This window comes from Castanea sativa, chromosome 8 (genome assembly GCF_040712315.1).
Source record: "Castanea sativa cultivar Marrone di Chiusa Pesio chromosome 8, ASM4071231v1".
Lineage (NCBI taxonomy): Eukaryota > Viridiplantae > Streptophyta > Magnoliopsida > Fagales > Fagaceae > Castanea > Castanea sativa.
In genome coordinates, this window is record NC_134020.1 from 35,892,070 (window position 1) to 35,904,382 (window position 12,313).

Genomic DNA, 12,313 nt, shown 5'->3' on the forward strand with positions numbered 1-12,313 from the left:
AGACAAACCTGTTTCAAGTTCTATTAGGGACATATGTTTATGTAATTGGCATATTCTTTGACAAAACACACTTTACTTGTATTTAGGTAAATCTAAGTAGGTTCAAGATGATCATTACAAGTGTTTAAATTGAAGACATGAAGATTACTCAAGAACCGCTCAAGAAAAGTGCAATATGCAGGTCTTGATACCTCCTCAATAAAAGCTCGATCTGTCGAGATTCATTAAAGCTGGACATATGTCTCGATCTATCGAGCTTACGAGATTCAGACAATAGCCAATAACGTTTTTACTCTAAAAGGCTATTTGTTTATGGGTTTGTATAATCCTCATAGGATCAAGAAAACCCAAGGTTTGTGGGTTTGTATAATCCTTATTGGACTAAGAAAGCTCAAGGTTTGTGTAAACCTATTTGGAATAGGAGAGCCCATTAAGCTCCTATTTAATGGAGGTGGAAAAAAAAAAAACTAACCCTAGAGAGCTTTATTAGGTTTTCTTTTTGAAACCCTAGCCTCCAACAGAGAGAAAAAAAAAAGTTCTTGCTACGTTTCTTGCACGTCTTTGGGTTCTATAACCAAGCAAAGTCTCTTGCACCAACATTGAAGATCTTATTGGTGTTTCTATGTGAAGCTACTGCAAATCAACTACAACAATCAAAGGGTTGTTGTGGAATTAGTCACGTACTGGAATTCGTGCAAAAGAGTAAGCCACATACTAGGACCCGCGCATCAATTGGTTAGTCATGTACCAAGAGCTGTGCATTGAAAAGGAGAGATTGTCACTACAGAGCAAGTCCATTTGAGTATTGGGATAAGGGTTCAACTGTAGGTTGATATAAGGTACTGGGATTCCTTTACTTGTAACCACTTGTTTTGATAATAGTGGATTTTCGGGAGTGGTGACCTTAAATTCACCTGGTGGGGGTTTTGTCTCGGTGGTTTTCCTTATTCGTAAACAAATCACCTGTGTCAAATTTAAATTCCGCTGCACTTAGTTATTTGGTGATTTTTTTGTGCTATCACGCGTATTGCATGTTAAATTGACTTAATTAATTCACTTGGCTAATTAATTAATTAATTCATCACAAGAGGTCAATACATTTTGGCCTATCAAGTTCACTAGACCTAACCTCATCCTCCCCATACATCATCAAAGGTTGGGCAATCCCCGTAGAATGATGAACCAAAGGAAGGAGGAAACGCAAGGTAAACCTGAAAGAACAATCCCTACCCACAAAAATCCCGACCTCGAGTCCTTGTTAACCTACAACCTCAAGAAAACCGCACAAACGAGCAAAGAGAAAAGAGATTGAGGGATAATCCATAGAATATTCTACCATTAAAAATCGAATATAGAGAGAGGAACATGAAAGACTTACCAGAAGATGAGGAGGAAACGAGGGAGGCTCAATGAAAAAGGAGGCTCCAAAGCAGTTGAAACGTCGTAAAGAAGGAAAAAACGAAGCAAAAATTGGAAAAATAGAAAAGGAGGGAAAAAGGAAAAATAAAAAGAAGAACGCGCGCGGGAAGGCCGAGATTCACTAACATGAATGAGACATCCTGACCGTACACATGGCGTGCAATGAATAAGACGCTAATTCACAATAAATGTGCCGAACACGAAACACGAAGCAACAGACAAATATGTTTTTGCCTCGTCTTAAAGTTGAGAACATGAACATGGGGTAGTTGATGAGTCGAAAATAACACGGGATTTTCCTTCCCAGTCTATGACAATCCAAACGAACATTACGCATTTATAACAAAAGTAACGAACAAAGCAACGGTAACAAGTGAGATGTGTGTTTCAGAGCTCCCATTCATGACACACTAGCCATTGTCCATAAATGCCAAAATTCATTATCCATAAAGACGGGAAGACAACTATAAAAGAGGGGAAACAACATAACCAAAAGGTACACACAAAAATACTCACCCAAAAACTGTTCCAAGTCATTTTTCTCTCTAAACAATTTTCTCCCATTTCTAACTTAAGCATCGAAGTGTTTTTGGCAAACACCACACTAGTGTATTACACTTCTTTCTCAGGCTTTCTTGTAGGTTTGGACTGGAGACATGACCCACCATAAGATTGTCCATCGAATGAGATGAGGTCCTCAACTTGGTGATTTTTCGCATCATCATCTTCAATATGACTACCATAGCAATAGGACAACCTTCATGATAGCATTAATCATAATTCCGAAAAAGGTCCCAATTATTTAAGAACAAGTGAACAACAAACCAGAATGCAATTTATGACCCTCTTTCTAAATGAAATTATCCTTCAAGAATGAGAGTATTTTTTAATCACATAAAAGTCCAATTAAAAGAGAGGAATGCTCTTAAATCTAAAAGAAAACATGTCCACAATTAATTGAAAGAATTAAATCAAGGACAAATAAACAACACTCACCTTAACAAATCTTTTCTCACCTATATAGCATGATTCTTCAGCTTTGTAGGTGAAAATCCATGTGAAGCAGAGTGTATTTGAGGGATTACACCAATCTTCTGAGAAAGACTAAAATCTTGCAATTTTCTTTCACAAGCCAACAAGCTCAAATTTTTCAAAAGAATATGAAACAATTTATATGAACTTATGGCAGGAGAAATATCATCACATATCCTAGATTGAAATACAGAATGTTTAAATTTCAATTTATGACAATTAGGACGAATGTGACCGGAGACACCACAACAGTGACAAACAGGAACAAATTTAGGAACATTAGTATTTCTAACAGCAAATCTAGTCTCAGATTTTGGTTTTTGCCTCAACAAAGAACAATTTGGTCTAATATGACCAACAACACCACAAAGGTGACAGGTAGGCACAAAAACATATTTCTTATGCACACAAGCAGTAGGTTTAGACATAGGTTTAGAAACTTCAGCGTCTACATCAGAATTTTTACCTTTGTCTAACCTAACAAAATAAGCAATTTCTTTATTATTCCTCTTGAAATGAGGGATATAAACTTTCTCAGTTTTAGGCTTAAGAGAAACAGAAACACTTTTGTTATCAACAGCAAGCTTGGTACTAGTCAAATTTTCAATTTTAGCCTTAGATTCAACTAACTCTTGTTCCAAGCTTTTCATCTTCTCATCTTGAGAGGAAATTTGATTTCTCAAAAATTCATTCTTTTTATTAGATTCATCTAATCTCACAATCAATTCCTCTTTTTCAAGATTAACAATTTTAACTCTTCTTTAAATTTCTTAGCAATTTTTAAAGATTTTGATAATTCCTTACGAAGAGTTTCACAGGCATCAATAAAATCAGCAAAAACAACAATGTCCTTTTTATTTAAATCATCACAAACATGAGCAGAAAGACATTTCAAATTACCCATGATAACAGTGGTAAAGGATCAGCTCAAAGATCAAAAGATCTACAACAAAAGAGCTACCCGCTTTGATACCACTTGTTGAGTTTATTTAGACCCATTAAACACACAATTGGATTAACCTAGTTAACAAGCCAAGTTATTACTTAGTCCAAATTCCAAATCTAGGTTAACACAATCATATAATCATATCAATGTAAAGTGCGGAATATAAAAACTGAAAGATATGATGACCTAGGAAAACCAAACCGGTAAAAAACCTAGGGAGGATTTAACCTAGCTATCCTCAAGGTAAACCTGAATCCACTATGAAAGAATCGAAGTGTACAATAGCGACTTAGACCACTAACATCCTATTGCTACCCACTAGTAGAACTTATTGACACGACCACGTGCAAGCTCCGAGACCACGGACTCCTTTCTTGGATTCTCCAACAAGTACAAGCACCCCCGCTTGTGTATCTTTAAGCTCTTATGGCAGCAACTGAACGATCATCAAGCTCTCGAAGAAATCTCCTTCTTGATAATCCCAAGCTTGTGTGAAGGCAAGCACCTCTCTGATCTCACAAGAGATTCACACAAATAGCAATATGAGCAACAAAGACTCTAGAGAGATTTTAGGTACAAACCCTAGATCCAAAAAAAGGCACACACTTCTCTCTCTTAGAAGCCTTTAAAAATGTGCTTAGGGTTTCCTTTATATAGTGGGAGAAGTAGATCTGAAACCCTAATCCTAAATGGGCTTGAACTGTGTTTAGGCTGACTTAAAATTCTGCAGAAAATTCCTGATGCAGGATTCTCGATCGTTCGAGTCTATTCTTCGATCGATCGAGCCGAGTAGAAATAGAACAGTAATTTTCTACAACTACTCGATTCCAAACTTACATTAAACCAAACTTTGAGCAAGTCTGAACCTAGACTAAATGTTTTGATCATGGTTTGCCAACATAATACATATTGAAGTTCTAATACATTAGTCCCTAAGGTCTTAGAACCTAACATATCCTTTTTTCCACCATTGTAAAATCGCTAAAATTAAAAATGCATGCAATCTTGAGAAATTGAAGAACCATATCTTTCAAATTATAACAAGGATCTTACATATTTGAACCATTTTCCGTAAAATTTAAAACCCATTTAAAATACGCATTCATAGAAGATTGATATACTAGCATTCCATTTTATTTTTTCATTTACTTTTTCTTGAGGTTATATAGACACTAATACAGAGGTCTATATGTTTAAATGCATAGTAGTATGAAACCATTGGTACATTGGCTATGCTAGGCTTATATTATAGAGTGAGCTTTAGACCTAGATTAGTCCGACTCAACAAGCAGAGACCAAGTTGAGAAAAGCCTGCCAACTTGAAAGTTGAACCCCAAACCCATTCTGGCCAGAGGAGAAGGTTTTAGCTCCAGAGTCCAGGCCATGTCATTCGGCCTTAGTCTCCCCTAAGGCCTAAACCCAGCAGAACTAGCCATAATTTGGAACACTCACCGGACAAATTGAAACTTTTCATTGGCCCTTAAACAGTATAGTCCTTTAGACAACTATGGAAGAACACTTTAAAATGCACACCACAATTTAAAACGAGTACAACATCTAACTTGTGAAGAGCTCTATAAGCTTGTGAGGGTCGATTTTCGGATAATGTCCAGGCCCAAGCTTGAGCAAGGACCCCGGACCATCTTGTTGTAGTTTGAAGGGACTGGGCTTGATTTACCGCAACTAAATGGGCTGTTTACAAACCAAGTGATGCATAGGGCAATATTCCTACAATACGTACACACTAGCAAGAGAGAATATATGTATTGAACAACAAGAAAAACAGCAGAGGAAGACAATGTAATAAAGTAACACACAAAATAATTGTTAGGGTTCCTCAAATTAATAAGAAATACTCCATTAATTTTCTTAATTATGGATTACAATATGCTCACTAAGACATGATACAAGATTCAAATAAGCTCAAAAATTACAGACTTAGATGGCTATCTAAGGTTCTAAAACTTGCAAAGTTTGAATCCTTTTTGAATCCAAGTATATGCTATAATGGCTGTTTCTAGGATACCGAGAGATATTTCTTTTTTTCCTTAATTTTTACTTTCTATGGGTTGGCCCAATTTGTCATTTCTTTGGGCCTTGTGTCATGATTTTTTAGACCTCAACAAAACCATGATTCATGAATTGTGCATAGATCATCTTGGGTTAATTATGAGATATTTTTAATTCAATCAACCTTTAATTGGGTTGAGAATCTCCAACCCAACCCAACTCAACTCAGGACAATTTTAAAAATCAACCCAACTTCACTCACAAGAATTGGGTTACGTTGAGTTGGATCATAAGGTTGGGTCATTTTGTTAGGTCTTCCAAAAAAAATGGTTTTCACTTAAATATTTTAAATCCATTATTTAACAAACTATTGCAATTTACATAATAGGTCTTAATATTCTAATTTATCACAAAAAATCTTAAAGTAATAAAATAAATCGAATTAACAAATTTAAACTATGTTTGAAAATGATTTAGGGAGATAACGGTCAAATATATGGTAAAGGATGGTATCTCCACGTGCCCATTCCCCATGATAATAGCAGGCTCTAACTATTGTACCAGACAAGACATATACGTTGTCGGAAATATATAATATATAATTAGTGATTAAGGTATATAAGATTTAAGTCAGAGTTTGCAAAAATATCTTTTATGGTAGGTATAATTTTTTTTCCAAGTCATAGGTTCATTTGAACCTCCTAGAGTACATGTAGCTAGCACCGCCCCTGCCACCCTTAATGTCCTTCGAAAGCACCATAGAACACAATCTACATGTCCAGTTTGTGTAAAATTATTTATCCAAAACAAGTAAAAAGAGGATATACACAAACAACTCTTCATTTGAAGATCAGTTCCATATATAGTTTGGGTTCTATACAGAATCAGATTCAATCAAAATCTACCTCTATGGGCTTTTGCAGCGAGTTGATAGTGCTGGAAACTGATTCTGCAGATTCAAGGACAAACCTTCTACTTCTAGTCTTCTCAACTAATGCTTCTGCATACTTTGACCAGAAGGTTTCCTTTAGAGGCCGTCCACTCTCACTGATTCCATTTTTAGCCATTTCCTTCAGCTTTTTATGCCTACGCCATGCTGCTTGTATAAAACATGCAGCCCATGTTCGCCATTGGTGTGAGTAGTGCCTAAACGTGTGTCTAAGTTGTTTACTATGTAGCCTTCGGAATTGTGATGCAACAAATTTTAAGTCCTCTGCTACTAGAGCAAACGCCTCCACTTCAGTTATAGCCTTCACTGTGCGTGTGGAAGTTGGGAGTATGACATTTGGGCGTGGATCCAAAGCCCATGTCAGTAGCTCCTCACCACAGAAGTCACCTGAGCCAAGTCTTGATGAGTTGAAGAACCCAAAACGCCCACCATCAGTGGTGTAAGAGTCAAGGTGACCTCGAATTATGAATATCATTTGATTGACAGGGTCACCCTCGCGCACAATGAACATATTGTTGGTGCATAATGCAGGTCTAAGCCTCTCACATATTGCGTCTAGCAGTGTTTCATCCATTTGATCAAACAATGGGACCTGTTCAATTAAATTATCAATGTAGCACATCAGTTCTGATACTGGGCTTATTGGTAATGTTGTTCCAATAACGTTATTCAAGTGTTGTTAAAATACGTGTAGGTAAAAAAGTGTTGTGAAAATACGTATTGTGTTATTTAAATAACGAAAAATATGTTAATGTTATGAATTTACGTGGACATGGAGCTTCAGAAAACTTACTCGTCGGACTAGAGAGAGGCAAAGATGGCGCTTGATCTCTCTCCGGAGATCCATAGGGAGGCCATCGAGAAGTGTTTCTTCATTGACACCTTTAGTAGCCAACCACTTCGATTGATCATATTGTCGAACAGACTGCTTTAGTTCTGAAGGTAGCTGCCTATGATGCATCCATTGTTCTGTATCAGTCCTCCTGATCCTCCACTCTTCTAATCGCTGTGTTGCTGATTGAAGGTATCTCTGCTCGTTCAAATGGGTGAAAATTATTACTATGAAAATCTAAAGAAGATTATTGTAGCAATTGTACATCTATTTGCAAAATCTATTTACATGCGGTTCTGATAATGGTTTATATATAGACATTGTCATGTGGACTTACTTGCATATTTCCAATGAGCAGTGCAAACAGAAACAGCCCAAGGGTGGCAACGAAGATGGTGAAAACAACTTCTCCCATATAAGTGCTTGTACTAAGATTTTGTCCCGTAGAACTGCACAAATCGATGAAAGATAAGAAATACAGTAAATTTGTTCGACTTCCTGTGAATATAGGATAGTGTCTAGTGAATTGACTTGATATGATGTTCTTACGTTTAATCATTAGGTGCTCAATTTAGTTGCTGTGAAAATCGAAGGAAATTGTAAGTTGAATTTTAAAATGAAGTTTGCAAGATAATGGTAATTGAGATCTCAAAATTTTGATATTATAATTTTTATTTTTATTTTTTCTATATAAAAATAAAAGGGTTTGTAGGTGTGACCACTGTTCCCAACTTAATTAAACCCGACTCAAGCATGACATGAGACCATTTGTGCAATAATGAGATTTGCTACTATTTGAACCCATAATTCCTAAGCTAGCAAGTGTAATGAGTCATTAGGGTTTTTTATCGCTAAGTTATTTCTGTGAGTGGTTTTGATATCTTAATCTTGGAGTAACTGAATTAAGTAATTGGGATAACTAGGACAATCGTATACCTTAGGTTCCTTAAGCCCCACCATAAACAGTAAAAGTACTTGTTGAAGAATGGTGAAGCTATAACGTTTGAGTTCTCTAAATCTCCAAATATACCATATTGGTAAAAGTTAGAAGTTGGAGTGCATTGATTGGTAACATTTGTCGAGCTGAACCAATTGGACCTAGCATCGTCATTAACGGTATGACAATCAAAGTATTCATTTCGGCAAGCCGATTCAAGGGTGCACGCACTTCTCCAGCATGCTTCTTGTCGCTCAATACCTAGAAGGTACCACCAAGATCCTGAAAGCTTCATAAGAAGAATAGAAATAATGGGTTTGGAATTAATTTAATTATTCAGCTCACAAAGAATAAAAGTAGGCAAATTTAATTCTGTTTTTTTAATAGATGTAGGCATAATTAATCCATTGAAAGTAAATCAGTAAAACGTAGTATCAATCGCCGGTTTTATATGGTGGGTAAGCTTTAGTTCTATTGTAGTAGCAGTATTAGAATGTGTGTATTAAGGCCAAAATTAACTTTGATCTTCTTTTTTAATTTATTTCCAATTTCTTTCTTTGCTTATTTTGTTTTTTAAATTTCCAGTAACTTTTTGAGTTGAACATAAAAATATACCAGCAAAGGAAAAGTTATTGGGTACCCTAAACCCACAACTCATGTGACAAAAGAGAGCATTGCTCCCAGAATACCCAATAAATTTTCTTAGGAAAGAGGTTTGGCCATATTTTTGAAAATAAAAAAAATTAGGTACACTTTCTTATGTATTTCACTTTAGATTCCATAATTGAATTTAAATACAAAGTTGCAATGAATTTAATTGTTTTTTAAAATATAACATTATTTATATTGCATTGGTTAACGCAACATGTATGAATTTAATAATTAAATTAAAAAATTTATGGTATAATATTTAAGAAATTGTAACTAAATCTTGTGTAGTTGACAAAAAAAAAAACAAAGATAAAAGGTAGCTAGAAGGAAAATCACAAAGCATGAATAATCTAGAACTGCATGTTTCATTTCAGCAAAAAATAAAAAATAAAAAAGTTGTAAACTAACCTAATAAGGACACTTGAGTAATGTAAGTGATGCAAAAAAAAAAAAAAATATATATATATATATATATATATATATATAATTATTTTCACAATTTAGTGTGCGTTTGATTTCAAATGAAAAAGTCAGCTTATTTTACTATTTCACTTATTTTTACTACTATTCAAGGGCTCCATTACACTTTTTGGTACTATTTATGGATTCCACTGTATTATTTCAACTAACTCTTACATTTATCTACAGTATTTTCAGCAAAAAGTTTTCAGTTTCTACAAAATAAGCAGATCATAAACAGATCTTAATATAACAAGCTGTGATTGAAGAAACATTGTTTCTACATAAATTCACCACTAACACCACTTTTATTATGTTCCACCAATAACAACACATCCATTGCTAAGTACTTTCCTTCTTTTTCAATGAAGAGGTCAAGGTTTGATGTATAATAGGAGGATTTGTGAGATTTAGGACTTCAATTGTTGGGAAAAAAAAAATATGAAAAAGAAGATATTTGTATGTTGGGAAATTGCCCCAAAATCCTATTATGACTTGGAAAGGTAGCTGAGTTTCCTTATTGAAGAAGGAAAAATAATTTGGATGGTATGTAAGAAAAGTCTTTTCTTTAATGCGGATGGAAAGACTTGTTAAATAAGTAATTAATATTACTTGACAAAAAAGTAATATATTCTTCATCCATTTAGGAATAGAAATTGAGGTTTTATAAATAGAAGGTGTTGCAAAGGTTTTGACGGCCCTGGCCTAGAGGCTCTTTCCTATGCAACAAGGGAAAGAATCATAAAATTGAGCATGAAACCGATAGAGAAAAAAAATGAACTTTCACTTGAGAGGTAATGCAAAAAGAGGGACAATGTTTAAGTTTGCTCCACAAAACTTTTGGAAAACAAACAAATCAAGGAGAATTCTTGAGGCTTGGATTAATGAAGTGAAGTGACAAAAAGAAGAAACAATATAGTGTGTACATGTGAGAGGAAAAAAAAGTATGAGGTTTTCTCTTCAATTAAAAAGAGATACAGCAACTAATTTTTTAGCTCTAAATGTACAATAGGAAGCTCAAATGAGAAATGAGTTTTGTTTCTACTCACATGGCTAGCCATTAGGTAAAGCATGAGGTTATAACCAGCTCCGGTCCATGCTGTGTCTGCCACAATGCCACCTTCATCAATAATTTTCGATGAGAGAGGATAGGTGAGAATCACCCTTGGGATATATTGGACTATCATGATAAACCACATGCCATTTTTTCTCAGAGTCACTACAGTACCCTCAACATTGGGTATAATTACCCAAAGTAACACCTGAAATAATGTACATTAAAAATAAATAATTAACAACAAAGAAGTCAAAACTCAAAACTCCATTGATGCCATGGAAGCTGGAAATTAAGGCTAGCTAGCTAGCTATGATACACAAGGTTTTAGTGGCATAAAATACCTGAGTAAGTGGCAGGGAAGCCATGAGGTCGATAATGAAACCTTTTCTAAGGTACCTCATTGCAATCTTTGAAGGATCGATCACAAGCTCTCCTCTTCCAACAACACGAGAAGAGGGTGCTACATACGCTGTGTGAAACCGAACAATGATCTGAATCAAATAAAACACATCAGTCACTGATCTTAGGATGGTGAGGACAACTTGGGCCGTCATTCCATTAGCTAGGCAACCTTGGCTATCGATTACAGGCAACAATAAAAACAATGGATCCAAGAATAAAGCAAATAGGCATGAGAGTGAGAAAATTTTGTTCCAGTTGCTAACGATTTTTCCTCGAGGATCCAGTATCCTTCTTTTCGTCTCCTTCTCATAGTCCTCAGAAAATACTCTTCTCAGGACTTTGTCTTTAAAACTTGTTCTCTTCTCAGAAAAAGCAGTGGCTTTCTTGAAGTTCACGATCACATGATTTTCACTGGCTTCAGGGAGGTCAGCTACTTCAAGATCATCTAGAACTTGAACTCTGAATAACAAGTATGAAATAAATAATCTGATTAAAAAACCGGGACTAAAGTATTCATTACTAACATTGATATACAAATCAAATTGCAAGTAAGAAATTAAGTAGAGGACAGACCTTTTGAGTCTTGAATTACTGTGACCCATTTGCTCAATTGATGAACTCGATCGATCTCTTAGTTTATCAGACAAAGCATATAAGTAAACGTGAAGAGAATGCCGTCTCCTTGATTCGATTGCAATGATGTAGAAGAAAGATCAAAGATCGATAATGACTTCTTAATTCTAATTTCAACCCTTTGTAAGTGTCTTTTACATAAAGATGTCAACTAGACCATGAAAGTTTTCAGACTACGCCAAATTATAAAGGCCAAAGGTAAAACATGTAACCAATGTCGTTCACACACGTGTATACACATGTTACATGTGCATACGCATGAAAATGTCAACTCCAATCCAAAAGGTCCAAAACCATGTTTTCCAGACCAGCCAAACTTTAAGTCAGGGGGGCTTTATTATTGGTTACGGTTTCAACCCTTTACATACCTACTACTTAGATGTTAAAGATTTTTTTTTTATTTTTTTTTATGGATAATAACAAAATTATTTTTGTTTAGAATTTTTTTAAGGACAGGATTGATTATTTTGGATAAAATTGATGAATTAAGCTTAATTTTTTTATTTTTACTATTAGTAATTTTTGTTGTTAAGCTATTTTTTTGGGCATGTATATTTTGTTTTAAATTTTAGATCTATAAATTTTTTTATGGTCACTAAAATGAGAAAAATGCTAGAGTTTCAAATTTTTTATTATAAATTACTAATGTAATAAGTTGTTACTGGTAAGTAAAAAAAAATTATGTGAGTAGTGGCTCATATGTGAATCAATAAGAATTTACTACCAAACCAATTTGTAGAAAAGGTTGTGAGTATAGTATTACTCTTAAAAGAATTAATGATATTGTTTAAGAAAAACAATACATAATTTTATAAAACAAAATTACTAAAATTAATGCACATACATATAATAATATTAAAAAAAAATTGGGGACCATTGCGCCTGTCCAATGTTGTCTCCGTCCATGTTTCAGACCACGTCACCTTTTATATTTTTTTTAAGACCAAATATGTGTGATAATTACCGTACACACGTAAGTATATTTT

General features: G+C 34.7%; 1 protein-coding gene across 1 annotated transcript; it reads right to left on the reverse strand.

Moving 5' to 3' along the window:
* Positions 1-6,069: 6,069 nt before the first annotated feature.
* Positions 6,070-11,451, reverse strand: LOC142607895 (protein CNGC15b-like). Its single transcript, XM_075779553.1, has 7 exons — positions 11,268-11,451; positions 10,634-11,153; positions 10,285-10,497; positions 8,125-8,414; positions 7,526-7,637; positions 7,150-7,386; positions 6,070-6,948 (listed from the first exon to the last, which is right to left on the reverse strand). Exons 1-7 carry the CDS (start codon positions 11,294-11,296, stop codon positions 6,298-6,300), a joined length of 2,052 nt encoding a protein of 683 aa, XP_075635668.1. The 5' UTR covers positions 11,297-11,451; the 3' UTR covers positions 6,070-6,297.
* Positions 11,452-12,313: the final 862 nt, after the last annotated feature.